Source organism: Cyclopterus lumpus, chromosome 5, assembly GCF_009769545.1.
Source record: "Cyclopterus lumpus isolate fCycLum1 chromosome 5, fCycLum1.pri, whole genome shotgun sequence".
Lineage (NCBI taxonomy): Eukaryota > Metazoa > Chordata > Actinopteri > Perciformes > Cyclopteridae > Cyclopterus > Cyclopterus lumpus.
Genome location: NC_046970.1, coordinates 16,192,374 through 16,214,749, shown reverse-complemented (window position 1 = coordinate 16,214,749; position 22,376 = coordinate 16,192,374). Strand labels below are relative to the sequence as shown.

The following is a 22,376-nucleotide window of genomic DNA, read 5'->3' as shown; positions in this document are numbered from 1 at the left end:
CCAACTGCTTTTTCACTAAGGCGACTTTCTCAACATTTGAAAAATAGTCTGATCTTGGCTACGCCTGTAGGGATTTAGCCAAGCACATTGCTTTCAGATGATGGAATGAAGTTACTCCTAAAATGTAAGCAACTCTAGCCAGGAAGTTCTGAGAGGAATGTCTCCCCACTCCAGTCACACCACCTCATACAATGTCAGCAATGTGACCTTTAACAGATAAACAAAAAGGATTGACAGAAAAAGAGAAATTAAATAAACTCACTCATATTGGACATTGAACTGTAACATTAATAATGAGGCTATTCATCATCAGAAAATATTAATATTCTCATTGGCGTAATGAAGCATTATAGATCCAAAAGTTAAACATCTACCACTGAATCCAAAGGTCAGTAATCACAGACTGTTTGAACAGTGTTGTCATATTCACAGCCCAAAATCACCAGAGAAAACTAAGTAATGAGTAAGTAATACAGAAGCAATACGTTGCATAACACAGAGAAAACAAACAAACAGTCAAAACAACAACACCAACAACGTTAAGGACACCACATTCAGTCCTTAATGCGTCTGGTCTGTCCCTAACTTACTGAACATGTGGCTCATATCACAGGGAGCAAACAAACATATGCAGTGCAATGGGCCATGCAGTGTGGATTTAGATGTGGTCCATACAAGGAATATTTATATCTTAAGCACAAGTATCTCCAGAGATATATTAATGTCTGAGATTAAATTCCCAGAATAAGTTTAAATTGGTAAACTGCCATCAAATGGTTATTGTCCACACGCTTAGCACAGTTAGCCGCGTTTGAAATTGTCAGTTTTATGATTCAATGCAGTAATTTCAGTCATCATATGAATATTGAATACTATTTCAGGTTTTTTTTTTAGATCTTGAAGTTGTCTGTTCGTCATTCACACACCACAATGAGACTAGAGGTGTCTGCCATAATTACTGCCTCTATTTGATATGTAATAATGCATAATTTATTGTCTCTCCTTTGCATGCAGAACCTTCTTCTGGAGGTTTGTTTGTGTGACTCATCAGCAGACTCACATTGTTAAAATGAATGACAAACACGGCAATAGGGTGTTTCATTGTTATTGTCACCACGCAAATGATAAAGATCCCCCCCCCAGACATGCATAAAAAACAAACTTGTTTTGATGAATTCTTTTGTGTAAAAAAAAAAAAGTTCAGTTACTTTTATTTTACTAAAATTACATCTACTCCTACCTCATTAAATCTATTCAAATGGAAATAGTGCTCATTTCAACACGTTAATGCTGAAGACCTATCCTACTTCACTGAACAGTCTCTCCTGAAAGTATTCCATAACACTTGTGTAAGTTGAATATGGACAATCCAAAGTTTTGGTGTCTCAAATCTTGGTCTTGGCACATCTTAAACTCAGATGTAAGGTGAGCACAGAGAACGTTGGGGCTTTTTTTCTTTTATACAGATAGACTTTCAGAAAGTTTCCATTATAAGCAAATACATCAATTTACTAACTTGATCAACTTAAACCTGAAGTGTAGGTTTCACTCGAGTCTGACATCGTCCAGTTCATTGTAAACTCGAATGCTTTTCCTAACAGGAGCAGCTTGTGGATGCAACTGAATAAACAGTCCCGAGTCGCCCTCTGGTGGCCTGACTAGAAACACCGTATTGGCACGACAACAACAACCCAAAGAATCGTCTGAAACGAAAGTGAAATACTTTAATTTAAACTGTCATTTTCGAACTCGTCACGCCCGGTTTTCATTCTGATCCTGGATCGGTCTGTGCGCTCGTCGTAGTGAGGTGTCATTCCAGCGGATCGCTTCATAGGCTACTGGTCAACTCATATCGGAGCAGACATGTCAGAAATAGATCAAATCGACGAAGGGTTTTACTCCAGACAGCTGTAAGTGCTACCGACTCATACAAATCAATCAGTGTAACCACGTAGACTTTAGACCCATCGGGGCTCACTTCTTCTTGTACCTGCACAGGTATGTTCTGGGTCACGAGGCGATGCGCCGGATGGCCAGAGCCGACGTCCTCATTGCAGGTATGCGTGGTCTTGGCGTAGAAATTGCCAAAAATGTGATCCTGTCCGGAGTGAAGTCTGTCACCGTCCAGGATGAAGGCCAGGTGGTGTGGACAGACCTGTCCTCCCAGGTACCAACAACCCTTTGATCTGTAAATAAATACATATACATCTTTTAGGAGATAAAGCCTACGTGTAACTTCGATTTAAGTGAACAAGTTGTTTTGTATTATCTAACGTGTGTTTTGTACTTTTCTATTTAAATAGTCACTGCATGTTTTAATACATTAATTGTCTAAATGCACCATCATAAAAGTTCATCCTACTGACTTTCTTTCACATTTACTCCCTTCCCAATCCAATGCTCTAAATGTTACCCTGAAAGGATTATAAATAGCTGTTGAGGCCTTGACATGGACTTAATTTAAAACATGCCATCAAACAACTTGTCATTTTGAATTCAATAGTTAACTAACTCTTGATCTGGCAAAAGGCTGAAACATTCAAAAGGTGCTCATGGTCATCAATGACACCTGAGCAAACTCACTTTGCAGATGAAGACGGCGGGATACAGTGAAGTTGAGTTGAGATTGTTTTAACAACCTGTAATGTAATTTTCTCACCAGTTTTTCCTGAAGGAATCCCATCTTGGTCAAAATCGAGCCACATGTTCCCTCCAACAGCTGTCTGCTCTGAACCCAGGTGTGCGTGTGTCGGCCAGCACTGAACCCCTGGATGAGGAGCTGCTTCTGCAGTTTCAGGTACACGAAGACAAGACTAGCTGCATATTAGACCTCATTGGGATTGACTTCTTCTCCCTCATTGAAAAGTTTATGATAATGCAAATATTTGCCATTTAAAAAGTGTAACTGCTGGACACAAGATGTCTCCAGCATCTTTACAAACATTACAACAGAAAATACAAATGTGGCTCATTTAGAATGTTTATCTTGTCGAATTGGAAACGGTCTATAATTTGTATGTTGGAACACAATTGGCCTCTTAACTAGTTGTGATGTCCCAAAATCCTGCTTACTTACACACCTTAAACTCTGATTTAAGGTGAGCATAGATAAACAACAACAGTAACAACAAAATAAACACTCCTTTTTCAGGTGGTGGTGCTCACTGGCTCCTCACTGAGTGATCAGAAGTGTTTTAATGAGTTCTGCCATTTGAATGGAATCAAGTTCATTGTAGCAGACACCAAAGGCCTCTGTGGGTAAGTGGGCGAGAAGAAGATTGAATGTACTTAATAATGCAAAGAAAGAAAGTTGTGAAAACCCCTATGGTTAATTTGCAGTCAGCTGTTCTGTGACTTTGGGAAGGAGTTTGAGGTCTTGGACCAGGATGGGGAGAAGCCGGCAACAGCGATGATACAAAGTGTCTCTCAGGTAATCCCTCCATTTGATTTATGATATTGGCATATTGAAAGCATTTATATTATCAAGCCATCCATTTGGTTAAGAGTTGTGTTGGGTGACATTCACTCCCGTGGGTATTTTGGAGTTGGTACCTAACCTGCATGCCTTTGGACTGTGAAAGGAAATCCAAACATGCACAGGAAGAACATGCATAACTCCACATAGTAGGCGTCTCTGACTTTTCTGGTTCAAATGTAAATAATTCCCACTCCAAATGTCTTCTACATGTTTTCTCAAAGTGTCAAAAAATTACTCAAATATATCTTTCAAATTTGAAGGTTATCAACATAACTTTATTTCAGGCGAATCCTGGAGTGGTGTTGTTCACAGATGACCGGCAGAGTACATTTTCAGATGGTTCTAAAGTGTCCTTCTCTGAAGTCCGAGGCATGACGGAGCTCAACAGCATCGACCCTGTGGACATCAAAGACTGTGGTAAGTGTCACTTTGTGTCTTCCCTCAGCTGCTGACACCTGAAACGCAGTGTAGGCATGAGCCACACTCATCCATAGTTAACAATAGTCATGATGAGAATTCATCTTGGTCTCACTATTTGTATATTTGTCACCTGTAACCAGGCAAATACTCCTTCAGCATTGGGGATACTTCAGCATTTTCTCAGTATGAACGGGGCGGAGTAGTGACTGAAGTTAAGCAGCCCTGCGTCCTAACCTTTGTAAGTATCCACATCCACAACCCTTTTTTTAAATGTGTACTCTTTGTTAATTAAATAACTACAACATAAATTGCAGAAAACACTGAATGAAGCTCTACTGGACCACACGCTGCTGAAAATGAATGACTATGGAAAGATTCATAGGCACCGTACCCTGCACTTGGCCTTCCAGGCCCTCCACGGCTTTGTAGAGAAAGAGCAGCGACTCCCTGGTCCTCGGTCTCAGGTCGGTGAAGGTTACAGGATATTACAGCCAGTATTCAATCATTTTACAAAACAAAGTTATATGATTAGTCAAATATAAATATAACAAAAGTAAAACCAGTTAAAGTGGTGTAGTATGATCATTAAAGCAGTTTACACGATTGCTTCCACTCATTTCGCGACATGATTAATCTCATACAGTCAGATGCAGATGCTCTTCTTGCCATAGTGGGAAAGCTGAATACAGTCACACAGCTGGAACAGCTGGATGAAGCTGCTGTGAGAACCTTTTCCTACACAGCCCGGGGGGACTTGGCTCCTATCAATGCTTTCATTGGAGGCCTTGCAGCTCAAGAAGTTATTAAGGTAAGGTCATCTTCAACTCTCAGTTTTTTATGGAGTATAACATTGCGATTGTTACATTGTGTATATTAATTATAGCACTTACTCACTGTGTTTTGCTCTTTGCACTTTATGACATTCCTGAAGGCATGTTCTAGGAAATATACGCCTCTTAACCAGTGGCTATATTTTGATGCACTGGAGTGCCTCCCTGAAGAAGAGGACGAGCTGACAGAGGCAACCCTTTCAGCAGTATGTTCAGAGATACTTTCGATTTCAATAAAGCACACATGCCAATCATACCATACCAGTGATTCATATAATGAGAGTCGTAGGCATGATGTTACCAAAAATAGCAGCAGCAGTGGATGTAGTGATAATAAAAGCAGTAGTGGCATCGGCAATAGTGATAACAATGTTACTAATAATAATATCCGACGTTGGTATTTAATTGAATGCTTTTTGTTTTCTTCTCTGACAGAAAGGCACGAGATATGATGGACAGATTGCCGTATTTGGGCCGGCGTTCCAGGAGAAGCTTGAAAGGCAGAAGTATTTCCTGGTGAGGGCAGGTTTGGTTAATGTCCAGAAGGGGGCACACTCTTCGTGGGAATGCAGGCGCTCTATCTGTGTTTACCTCTGAGCTTGTGTGGTGTTAATGATGGCACAGGCAGGAAATAGCTGGATACAGCGAGCATTTCCTGCCAGGCCCAGTGCTGACCTCAGGGGCCTTACCTCTGTTTCCTTTTAAAGGTGTTACTTTTACTGTTGTTTACTGGCTGTCTGTGTATACTTTTTAGACAAACTGCATGCATGTGTTTCTTTTATTACCGTAAAAACTGCATGCAAAGTATCAGGAAGTGAAACAAGTAATGTGCTGCAGTATAAATCATTTTCTGCTATGTTGTAAAAACCAGATGATCTTGTAAAACACAGCTTTAATTTAATGACGTTCCCTTGCATTATACCAGCTGATATATACATGTAGCCTGACACAGTCTCTCCTGTCATCTTTCAAGGTTGGAGCTGGTGCCATCGGATGTGAGCTTTTTAAGAACTTTGCCCTCATGGGGCTCGGTGCCGGAGAAGAAGGCCGAATCACCGTAACAGACATGGACTTCATAGAAAGATCCAACTTGAACCGACAGTTCCTGTTCAGGTCTCAGGATATTGGGGTGAGGACAAAAGCCCAACATCACACTCTGTAATGAAGAATCTCACGTGCCATGAGAGCTCACAGGTTCTTGTTTGACCTGGTTAAGTTGAAGGCTCAGAGGGCTTACTAATGGGACAGGTGGTGGTGGGGGGGAGAAAGTATTGACAGTCTAAGACAGCCCGTGTCAGATTACACATCCACGTTCCATCATTTGTAGCAGTTTTGTTTTGCAGTGTGCTTTAGGACAATATCAGATAGTTGATCACACATGTCTGAGTCAACAACTGTCTAAACAATTTATGCAACACATCGTTTACTGCAGTTAGTGCGTATGTTGACAAGAAATCCTCGGCTGCTCTGACATTCTGGAGATAAAATGTGCTGATTCCAGTGTTATATAATGGAAGAACACTGAGAGTCTTGACAGTAAAAAAATACAGTATGAATGACCACATTTCTTCTATATTTTGCTGATTTGTTGGAAAGGTTTCATACAAGGACCCTAAAACAAATCTGGATATTGATTTTGTATGAATTGACATTTTATTAAGTTCTCCCTCCATCGGTCGTCTGTACCTACATTGCTTGCCCCCCAATTACTAACTTGTCCAAAAACAGAAACCAAAATCCGAAGTTGCAGCCAGAGCAGTGCGTGAGATGAACCCACAGATGAACATCACCGCTCACCAGGACCGCCTGGACCCCGGCAGCGAAGGAGTGTATGATTACGACTTCTTCATGGGTCTCGATGGAGTGGCTGCAGCCCTTGATAATATGGAAGCCAGTGAGGGCACTTATTATGTCTTCGTAACTATTATTATATTAAGTTCTCATTACCCCAGTTATTATACCGGAGCATTAAAGCCTACAGTACGTATTGGAATACAAATGCTTGTAAAAGAACATTCCTAATCCCTCTTTTTGCTGCTCAGGGGTCTATCTTGATGGACGCTGCGTTCAACACCAGAAAGCATTGCTGGAGGGAGGAACTTCAGGATTACAGGGTCATACTCTGGTGGTGGTGCCTAACCTGACAAAGTCTTATGGCCGAGACACATCCAGTTCTAATGAAGGCATCCCACTGTGCACTCTCAAGAACTTCCCTCACCGCATTGAGCACACCCTGCAGGTACGATGTAATTAGGCTTTGGGTTTGAGTTACACTGATTGATTTCCTAAGTTTTTCTTCAAACCTACACTAGAGGACCAGACACATGAAATATGTCATACTTTAAGGGTTTAACATGTTGAGTCTAAGTAAAGACTACTACTTATGCTTAGTTTTTCTTGATGGATAGAATCCTATAGTACTTTATGGCAGTGTTGCATTGAACTGCATTATATGGAAATATGTTTCTAATAATTGAATCCACCTCATTAACACATACAGTAAGGAGGGTCATATATATTGTTTTAACATGCGGCGCAATACAGCACTAGAATCTTATCAAGAGTCTTTCTGGTCACTTATTGTATTCTTGGATTTTCTTGACACAAATCTTGCATTACAATTCTTTTAGTGGGCCAGAGACCAGTTCGAAGGGCTTTTCAAACAAACACCTGCAAATGTGAATCTGTTCTGGAGGTAAGATATGATGGCATTGTAATGTGATTTACCTTTTTCCACAACAAGTGTTGCCTCCGACAAACGTGAGAAATGACATTTTTCAATCTGCTGCCACTTAATGGCCACTTTTTGTTGTTTTCACAATGCTTTTCTGTTCTTCTACAAAGCATTCCAGGAAACCTACAAACTCTACAAAGTACTTCAAGCTCATTATTTTGTTTAATAAACAGGGAAACATGTGGTTGGCTTTAGGCAGTACACCCCTAGTAAAAACTGCAATGCATCCTCCACAGCAGCTCTTTTTCTCCAAAAAAAACTGATAAAGTCTATCAACTAATTAGAGGTTTTCTGGTGAGAAACATCTGCTGGATGTAAAAAGAGAGTAGATTAATGCAGAAGAGAGTTCTCCATCATGTCAATGGTCTTCATCAGTTATTGGGAAAAATAAAATAGACCTAATTATAACGTAACAGCATGTCAGTGACAGCTTTGAGCCTCGGAGCCGTCCTAATCCAGCCATGTTTTGAGATGTCTCTGTTTGTTTTGGTGGGATTTGATGTAATCCCCCCACATTGTAAAGCACTTGCACACTTTCCCGTGTCTTTAAACAGAACAGACATTGGTCCACACTGCCATTAATGTTTCTCACCTCACACTAATGTGTAGAAATAATGTATTGTGTGTTTTTCAGAGGCCTCTTTGTAGTGCACTCATGGAAAACCGTTATGGACATTTTCATGAGACAGGTCAGCTACATGTATTCCAGTAGATGTTAAGACCTTGTTAATGAGGTTATGGAAACAAAAGTCACATTTTGTTGTGTTAACCTCCAGCCCATGCAGCTCAATGCAGAACTGTGACGCTAAATGTTCTTCTTTAGACCTGTTGAGATGTAACTACACGCATAAGAGGTAGATTTCTTTTGTTTACGCAGTACAGGGATGTGTACGGTGAGCTGGCACATGAAAATGGTGTGTAGTATGGAGTTGCACTGACCAGCACATTACAAACGTACTAACCACTTCCTTCCCTTCCTATTAATCCTCAGCCGAGTGTCAAAAGAATCCCCTCTGAGTCAACAAGACTACGCCCTAATTTACAAAAATCTGATTAGTCATTCTTCCTAGAACCAAAATGTTTTCCATGAGGACTTTTTCACTTTCCAGGTCAAATGTTCTTCCCACAGTTAAATGACTGCAAAAAAAAAAATCATGCCAGAAAAATAGATGTCTAAGCTTTTATAAGCTTTTTTAGAAATGTAGACTACTTTTCCCACATTATTACCTTTCATATACTGTATGTAATCTATTTGATCAAAATGAATTGCTGCACTCTTTCCTGTAGCGATAAAGGGTTTGTGGAGCGGACGCTTGGCCTCGGCGACGCTGAGGCCCTGGAGGTTCTTGGGGGTCTGTGGAGCAGCCTGGAGGACATGGAAGCTGGAGGACAACGCCCAAGGAGCTGGGAAGACTGTGTGAGCTGGGCCCGTTGCCAATGGGAGACTCTCTATAACAACGATATCCGCCAGCTTCTGCACTGCTTCCCTCCTAAAGCGGTAAAATCACACCATAAGGAAACATAACTCCACAAAGCAAAGTATTGTAAAGCTGTGATTTATTTGTATGGACACAGAGGGGCACTGTTGTGTTTGTAAGTGTGTTTCTTGCATATCAATCAGTGAAACACTGCAATGAGGCAATGACACAAAAGGAACGCCAATCAGTTTTTCAGTTTTCACGTTTCACCTCATGGTGTGATGCAGCATATTTCCCGTGGCTCAGAGACCACTGTGAGCCTTGTCTGTAACCCGAACCACTGAAAGCCATCGCTGATAAATATCTTTGAGCGGCTCTGAGAGTTTGTAATCTGGTGAAGCATGCAGACAGAGTGATGTCACATGTTGCTGTCACACCTGGGGGGGCACGGATCAGTATCAACCCAAATAGACCCTCACTAACCCCAATCCCAGTCCAGCAACTGGCTGTTTCTAGCCTTATTAGATGTCCCCGTAGGGTTATAAAAATTCCTAAGTGAGATTTTCTTCTGCTTAAATATTTATAATAGGGCACTACATTCCCTGTATTTCCCTTGAGAAAAAACACAACTTTTAGTATTATGGCTTATGCTGAGAAAAGGAACCATCATGTGTTACAATTAGCATTTGAACCAATCCGGAAAACATCCAAACATTTTTGTTTAACCTTATAATCTCAACCCAGCACAGAGAACTGGCAGTTATGGTAATCATGTTTTGCTTCTCTTTTTTCTTCCGTAGCTCTCGTTGTCGTAATAACCTAGATGAGAGTTATGGTTTCATTGTCTTCTTGGAAAGTCACTCTCGACCACAAACTTTCTGAGGAACTATGATAAAACAGCTAACGTCCGTTAACATTCACAAACCAACCGGACTAATATAACAACTACTTTGTTTTGTTTTGGGTGTGTTATCATTATCTTTGTAATTTCTACAGTTTGATAAAACAGCTAACGTCCGTTAACGTTCACAAACCAACCGGACTAATATAACAACTACTTTGTTGGGTGTGAACCTCCATGTAGAAGTGAATGTGGTCTTGCATGTGTGTTTACACTTTTACACATGGAACAATGGTTGGATTTTAACCAAAGACATTATGGGAGCATATTTAATCCTACAATGATCAGTTTCCATGCAAGGTTCAAGTCTATGTCCAAGAGATAAAGATAGAGTGAGAGACGTCCGAGATTAAAGGCCTTGTATTGTTAATGCAATCCCATCCAGTAAATGATCAATATATAATATTATAATAATAATCAATTCTGAAATAATAATGAATAGATGTCAAAAAATAATCATACAAAATCTCATAACTCACAAATTCACCAATGATTTATGAATAAAGGAACGGGACCTTAAGGTTGTAGTCTTTTAAAATGAGTCTTCTTGGGCCATGAGAGCACCATATCAAAACTAAGTGGTATCAACCTTTTCAAGGATCAATCATGGTTGATGCCCTTAAGCCGTCTGAATCCTGATGGTGAAAAGGAGAACACTGTTGGTGCCTTTTGGCTGCTGTAGAAAGCTCCCCTGCAGTGAAAACTGGCACCACCAGTAGGAGACTCTCTCTCTTTCCCAGCATATGGACCATTTGGAAACATCAAAGCTCTCACCTCCTTTGTTCCTTTATCAGACATACAAATTGTGTTGTCAACACACGACTGATACCAATATTAGTCTGGCAGGAAAGGACTAAGTGATGTTGTATCATGTAATACATTTATACGGTATGTTGTTTGTGATAAAGGTACACTGCGTAATAATTATTCTAAAAGACCAAGCGTTTGTAATAAAGAAGTTGCCCCCTTTTTAATGAGGGACAAAGATCTTCTTGTGGCTGTCACCTTTTGTATTTTGAAGAACTACGGAGAGCTTTGTAAAAGAATGTACTGTATGTAGATGCAATATTTTTGCTGTTGATCATTGTGATAAAGAGATGTTCTCCCCTTTAGGTGACTGCTGCTGGTCTATCCTTCTGGACTGGTTCCAAGATATGCCCTCACCCACTGACCTTTGACCCCTATAATGTGAGTCGCGTCTGGTCCAATTCCTCCTGCAGTAGTAATCATGAAATGCACTCTAAAACATTGGACAGAAATGACTGGAAAATGCCACAGTACTCGGTGATGACCGCTCGCATTCCTTCATTATCTGGTCTGATAGTGTCTCTTCCCCACTTTGACCATATACTTGATTCTTATCTGAGCTATGAATGCCGCTTAACCTCCAAATGGACAATGACCTGCAGATAATAATCTGCTCGCCACACATTCACATCCTTGATGACAAGGCTGATTTCTACATACTCTCAAATTAAGTTTACGAGAGAGACACACTGATAATAAGCTTTCAATACTCTAACTTGGAAGGTTGAAATGATGCATTGGTAGTAGAAAAAAATGACAATTTGCAACATCTCATTATCTCACACAGAAGATTTGTTTCCCTCCCTCTGTCATGTGGCCTCACCTTTTCTTCAGCATTATTATTCCATGTCCGGTCATCTGACCTTTTATCTTCTTCACAAATTATTGTTGACCCTCCACCTGTGTGACAGACAATGCTACTGCAGATGCAATGGTCAGGGCCATTTGTCAGTGTAATACGGTAAAATGTCACAATCAAATCTGTGTTTATTATTTGCAACATCTTTGTTTGAATCTATTTGTTTTGTTTAGGGTGTGTTATCATTATCTTTGTAATTTCTACAGTTTCTACATATTGTTTATATTGCTCTTCTATTCTATAATTCGTATCTAGTTTTATTCAGGTGATGTAAGTTTGAGTATGCAGCATTTACACAACCTGCAATTCTACTTATTAGTGAATTAACTGTGTTGTAGACACATGCATGCCGTGAGCAGCAGTGACTGTAGTAAGATACAATGAACATTTCAATCAGGGAGAGACCAGTTAGATAAAGAAAGGATGCATGTTATTGTTAACAGATGATATGAAATGATGAAGTCTCAGCGTCTTTGGTGCTTGGACTCTGCGGGGAGATTTGCAATTGAGGGCCGACTGCCCCGATCAGCAACGAGATAGATCCCCCCGTGGAGTCCAGACCTGGTGCTGGCTGATGAGCTGATGGAATGATGAGTTGATGAGGCTGATGGATCCGTGGAGACTGGGCGGAGATGGGGAGGTGGAGGGGTGCGTAACAGCAGCATGAAAGAACTGAAGGTAGAGAGACAGTCATGTTTAAATGAGACAGCAGCAAGATGATTGGCTAGCCGTGTCATTGTTTCCGTGTGCTTATTGGATAGAGGGGATCAGCTGATCTGCGCAGCTGGTGTCATGATTGACAGTGCAGGACGATGACAGCAAGTAAACAATGCGTGAGCATGCGTGAGGAATGATTGGCAGGAATGTGAGGAATAGATGGCGAGCTGAGGGGTATGGTCTTCCTGTCTGAACTTGTGCTATAGCTCCATGTGTGTGTTGAGAGAGATAAAGAAAGTGACCTATTGTTACAGCTACCTGTTCTGTTCAGGGAAGTCATTTGGACTTAATGCACTACCTTCATATACCTTTTACAGAATGTTCCTTCTACAGTTTAACCTTAAGATTAGGTTTGCTGAGTCAGCTTTAAATAAACAATTATAATTATATAGCTTCTTAGATAGCTTCTTTTTTTTCTGTAGAAAGACAAAGCAATGTTTTAAAGAAATGCACAATGACATGGTAGTGCTTTAGTATATTTAACATCTATATAGACATTGTGTTTTCTGTTCAAACATGACAATAGTTGTATAGCAGTTTATAATTTAATTATGTATTTTAGACTACCCATATGGAGTATGTTGTGGCAGCAGCTAATCTGTACGGGCAGATCTTCGGAATCAGCGGGACAAGAGACCGCGCTTCTGTCAAAGAAACCTTAGAAAGAGTCCACGTACCATATTTCACTCCGAAGTCCTCCGTGAAGATTCATCTCACTGACAAGGAGATGGAGGAGGAGAAACAAGAGGACAGAGATGACGCCGGTGAGTGATTTTAACTTTGATATTTTTTGTTATTTCCTCCTGAATATATTTTCCTAACTCTCTCTGTGTCCTTGCACCAGAGAAAGCCAGACTTGAGGAGTTGAGAAGGAAGTTGGCCTCACCATCTCTGAAAAGCTCATTCATGCAGATGAAGCCCACCGACTTTGAGAAGGTAGGGCATGAGTGCAGTGACACCTCTGCTGCACACTCTGCACACGCCACAGACAGATTGGCGGCTGAGTGTTAGCCGGGTAGTCAAATCTATGGCTGCTTTCAGAATATGCTTTTTCCCCCCTCTTCTTTGGGTCCTCTGTGACCCGAATCTGTGTTATTCCTCAACACATTCATGAAACACAGCTTGCTTGTGCTCTTTGTTCGCTGTTATAACTCTTTGGGTCTAAGATATAATGTATACTCAGAAGTATAAATCCTAGATGAAAAGAACACTTCATTCAGTCAGTTCACGTTGAACAAATTAATATCTGTAGAGAGACAGAGCGCAATTAAGTCCTGCCCACTCCGCAAGAGAAAACTATTCATCACTCCCTATTGCTTTGTATTGTGTGAAGGTGCCTCCTTGTCACTTTCATCTGCTAGCAAACAACAGAAACTTGCCTAAAATCTGCTGTGTGGGGGGATGCACTACCATTAGGGTATAACACAGGACATGGTGCTAAATTGAACCCTTTGATATTTTGACATCATTTTGAATATGCTACTGCCTCTTTTTATTTGCATTTCAGCCCCTTGATTGCATATTGTGGCACCAATTGTTTTCTCCTTTAGTGGTTGTCGTTTTCAGAGTATGACACGTTGCACTCTGTCCCTATGTGTGAGAGCCTCATTAGAATACATTTGGTGAATTGCATTACATTTAACAACTCAGCACAGACACTGCTGTCCACAACTCTGTGTCACAGTCTCACCTCACACTCTTTCACGCCACCTCTCAACAAATGTCTGCACGGTAAGTCAGGTTTCGTGCTCGGTTAAAATCCGCGTGTGAAGGTCCCTCTTTTCTAGGAAATGATCTAAATAAACAGAGAAAAAACAGGCAGCAGTTTTTTTCTATTTACATTTCAGCAGAGGGGATACATGACGTGGATCATGATAAAATAATTAAATACAAATAAAAAAAGTTATTTGTGAAACAAATCAGCACAATAATGAACCTGCGTCAAAAAGAATCCTCAGTTGTGGCATTAAACAAATGCAGTGACATCTTGAATAATTATGAATGTCTCTCTCCAAATAGAATTGTCATTATACCTAATCAACCCCTGTGGGGAGAAATATGTCCACCTATTGATCCTCCAGTGAGTTTCTGGGTTTCCTAGGAAACCTTGGAAAGGAGTGGAACAATTAAAATAGCCACTTCCCATACAAGCCTCTTCTTTATCTTCAAGGAAGTTGGGAGTGTGGAGTTGAAAGGTTTGTCTCAGCGACAAAAGCTTCACTTCAGGCCCGACGCCTCAACACAGAGCTATTAGAAGGCCAGACAGGGTGCAGTTGCTGTGGCTGCAAAGGTGAGTGTTAGAGGGATTTAGAGAGGCTGTGGAATATGACTCTCAGCCTGAGAGCGGTTCTGGTAAAGCATTCAGTGACTCAGGAGAAGCAGGACTGAAGGGGTATGAGGTAATTCAGGTACCTATAATGTCATCTTGAATAAGAATGAGATCCCCAAACCACCCCCTTCTCTTAATTTTTATCCCTTCATGTCCAGGTCATGCTGTGGAAAGATGGAATGTGTGTAGGAGGGTTTCAGATGCATCAGGTTGCGAGCTAGGAGCTTCCTCACAACCCCTAAAGCCATCCCTGAGTGACAGTCCCCTCCTTAGTCTTTGTAGAGCCGCAGAAGCAGAGGCATGATCTCACTGGCCATGTCGATCATAACAGAAATCTGATTTTCCCTGCATTCTGTTGGAAGTTATGTATTAGAGTGATGTAAGTGACTCAACAACAGCCAAACCGAGCATCACACCTCTGGGGATGTCACTTGGCATGAACATGAATAAACACATAGATATATTTTGTTCTTGTGTATCAAGCTTTGGAGAGTGTTGTATGAATGGCTCATATTCTGTATGTTTTAACATCCCATCTGGCATAGGATGACGACAGTAACTTCCACATGGACTACATTGTCGCTGCTTCTAACCTGAGGGCGGAGAACTATGACATCCCTGCAGCTGATCGGCACAAGGTCAGCATTTTCACCGAGTGCATCACCAAAAAAAGATATAAGATATAGAGGTAAATAAGAGGGATGAAGCTGAAGTGAGAGGCGGTATAGATTAGAAAAAAGCTTGAAAAAAGTGCTCCCCCTCCCTTGGGGTCATGTTTTTAGTCAGTGCTGCACACACCTGCCCTAAAGCCACAGAAACAGCCTCCTCACCTATTGTTCCTGGAGCAGAACTAATCACAGCACTTTACCTGTCGCCTGAGAGGTGACACCTGAGCCAGGCCTTGTACCAGCCACTGCTGCAGACACACACAGCCAAGACAGATGGAGGCTGGGGGGGATGGGTACTGCTGAGTGAGGGGAGACAATAGAGGGTTGCCCCTGTGTAATCATACAGAGATTTCCACATGTTGCATGTGGAAATAACTTTGCGTTTACTAACCATTTTATCATGTTCATTTTATATCTACACTGCACAACATGCATAATGTCAAGGCAATTTCATAATGATAATAAGCATTTTTCTCCTGCACTGATATATGGCATACAACAATCATAATCAAATTAATGTGTAATACAGTGAAATGTGCTGTGCTGTTATGCATTACATACAACAAAAACATTTACATGTAATGCAAAAAGAAATAGATAAATATGAGAACAAAAGTTCACTTTTACAGTACAATAGTATTTGCAGCAAAGTACACTTGAACTATCTCAAGTAAAAGTACTCGTTATGCAGCAGAATGTCCCCTGTGTTATATTATCACAGTATGCATTGAATACTGATACATTATTTATGCAGCATTTATGTTTCAGCTGGCTGAAGTAAAGCTATTTTTTTACTACTTTAAGTAGCTTAATCTATAACAATGCATCATATATTAAGATGTCCATTTGTTTTGTATATAAAGTCTTGAAATTCAAAGTAACTATTGCTGTGAAATATAAGCAATAAAGTAAAAAAGAGCAATGTTGGTCTCCGAAATGTGATCAGTGGTGCAAAGTAGCTACATATATTCACTCAAGAAGTGTAGGCCGACTTTAGTACAGTTTTGAGGTACCTGTACTCTACTTGAGTGATACAATTGTTTGCTGCTTTTAACTAACCTTCCAATATAGTGAAATATTGTCAAAAGAAATCACAAAATGTATCTGACATAGTAATTACCTTGCTGCGTAAGATGTTATAAGACATATCATGTCTCCTGTCTCCTTCACAGAGTAAGGGCATAGCTGGAAGCATCATCCCAGCCATCGCTACCACCACGGCCGCAGTGGCAGGCCTGATGTGCCTGGAGCTGTATAAACTGGTGCAGGGTCACCAGAAGATCAGCTCTTACCGCACAGCTTATATGTACCTGCCAGTCACGCACATTGTGTTTGCCCAACCGACCCAGGCCAAGACCTTTGAAGTGAGTAACAGCTCTTTACACCCACACATTTTTAGTTACAGTCAGTGATTGTGGTGGGTTTAGGGACAATATTTACAAAGCAGGACATGACTAGGGCACTCTATACAGTCTGACAGACTCGTACTGTATGGACATTTATACTTTAAGCCTGCTTACTTTGGGGATAAATCAGTTTGGTCCTTGGTAGATCTACGTCCTTCCTTACTGGGTGGAGCGCATTAAGTCATGAATGTGTGCTCTCAGAGTAAGAGACCCCCGCCAACTGTCAATCTCTTGCATATGAGCCACGTCTTTAGCTAGCTCATAATCCTCAGGGCATTTCAGTGCAGGTAAGACTTAAACACACCCAAGTCTGCTTCTGTGTTTGCACACATTAAGTGGATTTAAGGCATCTCCAACTCAAAGCAAAAGTGACAGGAGCTTATTGATCAAATCCACCCCAACATTTTGTGTTATACCCGGTTTGCGAGGTCATAGAAAGTTCTCTATTCTGTTTCGGCCAAGCTATAAAACACGAACATGGAATGGCCAGACAGATTTAAAAGCCGAGCAACTCTTCGGGTCACATTTTAGGGTCAAGTCTGAGAGGATATCCAGTCGAAAATGTTTGCTGCTCCCTTACAGGCCCGACTGCTTCCCTCTGAATATCTCCCCTTTGGAGGGAATCAGATATTGGAGCTGCCCTCTGCATCTTTCTCACTCTGAGCATTGAACCTCTGACCGGGGTCATTGGGGGTCAGCAAGTGGGGTAGGTGTGCCCTCTGGGACGTGAGGGTGCAGTGGCAGGGAGCTCTGAGACAGTGTAGGTCTGGTTTCAGCTTTGGTTACAGGCAGAAATGCTACAGCTGCATTAAAGGCTGCTGATGACAGAGGCAGCTGTGACTTTCTGCGCAGTTTTAAAGTTCCACTCCTTACTTACAAAGACCCCGCTGTTCTCGCAGTTGTCTGTACATTTGCTCAGTGAAAGTGTTTGCACATATTTCTCAAATTTGCTGGCGGAAACACAACATTGCTGAAGCAGCATGGAGCGTTGGATGCACTCAGTAAATGATTGCAGTCACAAAGACAGAGTACCTGACATCATCCTAGCCAGAGGTTGTATTCTCAAGTGTTGAATCATTTAGAAAGAGGGATGGGCAGACATTATATTTTCCAGGCCTAGGCCTTTTCAGTGGGGCTTGTCGTGATGCAGCATTAGCTTCAAGCTGATGGGGACAGATCTGGCACTAGGAAATGAGGAACACACATGTGCTATAACACACTTGCTCACAGAGAGAGGGAGGGAGAGAAAAGATGATTGGCTGCCAAACTTTAAGTCATCTGAGTGGGAGATGCTCTTATGTCTGCCAAAGAAAAAATTGTCGTCATAATTGGTTGAGATTTATCTATGATACTTTTCAAAAAACATATTTCCCTTTTTGTGTTGTGGTAACTGCACATTCATTCTGAATACACATAGCAATAAGTTAAGCCTTGCAATGTAGGATGTAAATGAAACTATGGATGGAAACATATATTATTCCAAATAGCAGAAATGAGTCCACAGTAATGAAAGCAACATAGCAATTAATATTCTCTTATCCCTCAAATCTGTCCATGATTAGAGGTTTTATTAGTCGGTCTTTGAAGCAACCTCAGACGTGCAGCTGTTAAATATCACTGATCTGACATGCAGCATCAAGAGCTCAGCTTACTTTTTGAAATGACTTAGACCTCTCCCCTCATGAGATCAGTCTCAGTTCATTAATATCAAGTAACAACTCTCACATCTCACTGGTAGAACTGGTGGCCCGTCCGGTGTTCACCCAAAGTGATGTGTATTTAAACCACCACATCACAGCATTGTCCGATGTGTGGCAGTCATCGTAATGTAACCTGCATTGTCACAACTCTAAAGAGGAACACATATGTTTGTGAGTTGGTTTTTGGGATTGAAGGCTTTTGGAAAAGGTGTTTTTGATGTGTCAGTGTACCACTCTGTCCATAGATAACTGTTTTACTCTTTAACTAAAATAGAGTATTGCTCATTCTTCCACCACGCTAACCCTTTTCCAGAAACTGTTGCTTTAAAGCAGCTGTTTCCCAAAATAGGAAGTCCCCTTGGCCTTCCCCCGCTGCTGTTATGGAGGCAGAAATATGTAAACAAATGGGAGGCTGTCCTTGTCTGCTCAGCACTGCGATTCTTTAGTATCGTTTTCCTCCTTGTGTTTATGTTTGTCAGTTGGGGGGCCAAGGCACAGGCCACAGCACTAAAGGAGTAGCACATCTGACAGGCTCACAGAGAAGGATATCTCTAAAATAGCCAGAAATGTTTGTGCAAAATCTGCATTAGACATTATCATATAATCATGAAAAGTTTGCCGTTACTTGGGTCAACTGTTGCTGACACAGCTTTTAAGCTGCAGCCTTTAAGTTAATGTATCCTACTTAACTCGTGGCCCCTTATTTGTTGTTGTGTTGAGAAGATTGGTTGTACCAAGACTCATAACACTTTCCAACTCATATTAATTATCTGCAAAATACAATATAACAGACATTCTCATTTGAATTACACTCTGCTGTCTAAAGGCATCCAAAGTTCAATTAAAGCTGAATGTATCAGTATTTTTATATTAACAGTGGATATGGAATGATTGTATTGACTTCCCCTCAGCTTCAGAGCATTTTTAATGTCTTTCAGGTTATTATTTTTGATTGAATTACTTGTCCTTGCCTTTTTCATGCAGTTGTTTTCAGTGACATCAAATCGAATGATAAACTGTCTGTATGCACCAAACCAACAGATAGACACAGTTAGTGACTAGCTGGTGAGGATCGTGGAGCATTTAGCAGCTCCTGTAAGGAGGCAGATATTTCTCTCAGGACCACACCAGAGCTGAAAAGAGAGTACATTTTTGAATCATTGGGTGTTCAGAATTATGTTATAATAACATCAATGTTGCTTGTTTTGTGGCCGCGAGGGGCCAAAGCAAAACATGACGAACGAATGCTGAAATGCACTCTCTGTCGTACAATACAGTACGTAGTTGATACGATAGCTTCAGGATCATCAAGGGCAGACAGTGCTTGTTATTGCAGGAAACAAAACCTCACAAGACACTAAAATATATTTCAAGTACAACAACGATTAATGAGTCCTGCAGCTGTAATTGAGCTGCAGCCTCAGTAAAACATGTGAAGCGAAACATCACCCTCGGCCAGGACAGAGGAGGACGTGTTTCAGCTGGGTATAAAATAGCTCCATCCTCAACCCCTCCAGCAGCTTGTCCAACTCTGTACCAGTGTATGCTGTCTTTACTTGTCTGCTAGGCTGCCTACGTGCCATGGAAATACTCCCTCTACAATGTCTGTGCACACATCCTCCACACCCTAGCCTTAACTGAGTGCCCTTTCACGCTCCCGTGGTGCCCTCTTCACCGGCTTGCCCTTTCGGTCTCTAATTGAATTAGCAGTGCTGGAAGGCAAAACCTCCTGATCTCAAGGAAGCAACTCAAAGGCCGATGCTGCTCACACTGGTTCTTTGTTAATTGCCTGCAGAAATGACGGCTATTTCCTGCCTTCACAGGAAGCAGTGTATTGAAAACAGATTTCCCTGTGAGCATTTCTGTGATCTTGCAGCATGGTCTATAGAGCACCAGAAGGAGGCAGAGAGGAATCTGGTCCATTTTCTGTTTCTAATTTTCTGTTTTCATTTACAACTTGCTCAGCAAAAAAAGTCAGGAAGAAACAAGGATGTTTACAGACTATCCAGGCAGGTTGTAGGTTGTTTTACGTGTCGAAAGCAAAACCTGCAGCTTCTTGATTTGTGATTTGAGCACGTATATAATTGAAGGTCTCACATCTGCCGCACACATACCAGTGATTGGCTTGAGGAGAGAAAGAGAAGAACAAAGAAGAGATTTAGGCTACCTCACATGTGGTTAAATCTGTGCTGGCCTCCTCGGACTGTGCCAGTAAAGAAACAGGGTGAACATGATCCAAGGCCCTTAGTACTCCTCTGGGAGCACCGGCATGGACCTGCATTGTGCAGTTTGTAACTCAAGACCTAGACATGAATAGTGCTCCCGGGATAATGAGTAATCTGTGATCAACATAGACGGCTTGTGCCTTCTGTTGTCCTCCAGGCTTTTGGTTGTTGGTGTTATTTTGTGGTTGGCCTTATGTTTTTAAGTCACGCTGCATTGTTCCATCACTTCTTTTCTTTAGTTCCCCACAGATCATTAGCTTCTCATTTGTGTCATCAAAAACAATATTATGTCTGTACACTGGTTGTTTGTTCATGCAGCATCAGACAAAGACAGACGCCATCTCGAGAACATTAAGATAAAAGTCCACTTAAAGATAACTATCCAGATAATTTATGTAGTAGCATATGTCGTACGGCTTATAAACTCAGCATGCATGCTCCCAATTTAGCCAAATAAAAAAACCAGAAGTATACAGTTGACAGTTCTTTTAAATCATCCTCAACCATCCCCTCATGTCATACAAGCCACAGACCAGAGTCTTAAATAAGAAACACAATAACAGGATGGTTTTGGGTTAGAGAGACTGCCCTTCGACTAGCTGAATCAGGGTTAGAACCTTTGTGTAAATACTGAGGCCATATTCAGTTCTCTGAAGTGTCCTTGAGCAAGGCCCCCCCTGACCACTCCCCTTCGTAGAGGAGCACATACAAAATGGAAAGAATTATTCACAATTTATAAAACAGTGATTGTCCAATCTAGCAATCATAACGAACCACAGGGTGTGCACAGGGGTCTAGAAGCAATAAGTGGGCTATACAAGGTTTAGTGTGGTGTCTCTATTCTTGAGCCTTAGACAAACCAAAAACAAAAGAGATGAAGTGTGACGCAAGCATTGCATAATACATTTGCAGAACTTCTTCCATAGTCTTTTATTCAACATTTATATCTGCAGTACAACTTTGAGCAACATGAGACATCCTGAATGTTCGTCTTGAGCTGATAATTGTAGCCTACTTATACTATTGAATCTAATGTAAAAGGCTCGTCGTGAACATGCTGTTTGTTTTACTGATGAAAGGAAATTAAAAGAATTAGATTTCTCACAATCACAATAAGAACAATATGGTGTAATGTGAATTGGGTCGCAATGGTTTGGCATTTTTTTAAAGTTAGTTCCCCACAAAAAAAGTTTTGGAAACCGGGATGTAGCCATCGCCTTCATATTTAAGATCCTTTTACAAGGTTCCCTTCGTAAAAGGAGTCAGTTTGAAACATTAGAAAGAGACAGTTTTCAATCAACTCGTCAAGCTAAAGTTAACTAGCTCGCTAGACAGGATAACAATTGTTAACAGTTGTTATTTCAGCCAGTTAAATCAACAGAAATTAGAAAGGTGCTTATTTTCCTCTGTCTGAAATCCATAGATCAAAAGCAACTCAGATTTTGAGTCGTGAATCTGCCACTGTTATTACTTTAAACTGCATGTTCCACTTGAGAACGGAAAACTTGACAAGCATACAGCAACAGTGACGAAAGCTGAGAAAACAATCACATACACCACTTAATGGATGTTTTCACCTAAAGAATACCTCAGAAATTATTTTTACAACCATCACACATTTCTAAAGCTAATTTAAATCATGCATTTCCAAGGTTATAGTACTTCTGCTTTTGGTTTGTTTATTTTTCATATAGGAAATAATGAGAGGCATTTTCGAAACGTCAGTTTTTAAACACGTCTGTTTAAATAGCGTTAGAAAAGAGCTTTAAATATTGGCATGGTGTTGGTTGTGATACCTCAGCTATGTGCTGTGATAATAAGTTAATGTTGTTCTTCTGTGGAACTGAAGACGTGTCTCATCTAGTAGATTCAGTGGAATGTTAA

At 40.9% G+C, this 22,376-nt stretch overlaps 1 protein-coding gene across 1 annotated transcript in view; it reads left to right on the top strand.

Moving 5' to 3' along the window:
- The first annotated feature begins 1,675 nt into the window (after window positions 1-1,675).
- Window positions 1,676-22,376, top strand: part of uba7 (ubiquitin-like modifier activating enzyme 7) — a 32,222-nt gene continuing 11,521 nt past the window's right edge. Inside the window, exons 1-21 of the mRNA XM_034532181.1 lie at window positions 1,676-1,910; window positions 1,999-2,167; window positions 2,663-2,797; window positions 3,152-3,258; window positions 3,340-3,430; window positions 3,763-3,895; window positions 4,039-4,136; window positions 4,213-4,362; window positions 4,542-4,706; window positions 4,830-4,934; window positions 5,164-5,244; window positions 5,702-5,857; window positions 6,457-6,622; window positions 6,771-6,967; window positions 7,359-7,423; window positions 8,750-8,960; window positions 10,895-10,969; window positions 12,727-12,928; window positions 13,009-13,100; window positions 15,039-15,131; window positions 16,334-16,525. Coding sequence (XP_034388072.1) covers window positions 1,864-1,910; window positions 1,999-2,167; window positions 2,663-2,797; window positions 3,152-3,258; window positions 3,340-3,430; window positions 3,763-3,895; window positions 4,039-4,136; window positions 4,213-4,362; window positions 4,542-4,706; window positions 4,830-4,934; window positions 5,164-5,244; window positions 5,702-5,857; window positions 6,457-6,622; window positions 6,771-6,967; window positions 7,359-7,423; window positions 8,750-8,960; window positions 10,895-10,969; window positions 12,727-12,928; window positions 13,009-13,100; window positions 15,039-15,131; window positions 16,334-16,525 — 2,730 coding nt within the window. The 5' untranslated portion in view covers window positions 1,676-1,863. The remainder of the gene's footprint in view (window positions 1,911-1,998; window positions 2,168-2,662; window positions 2,798-3,151; window positions 3,259-3,339; window positions 3,431-3,762; window positions 3,896-4,038; window positions 4,137-4,212; window positions 4,363-4,541; window positions 4,707-4,829; window positions 4,935-5,163; window positions 5,245-5,701; window positions 5,858-6,456; window positions 6,623-6,770; window positions 6,968-7,358; window positions 7,424-8,749; window positions 8,961-10,894; window positions 10,970-12,726; window positions 12,929-13,008; window positions 13,101-15,038; window positions 15,132-16,333; window positions 16,526-22,376) is intronic.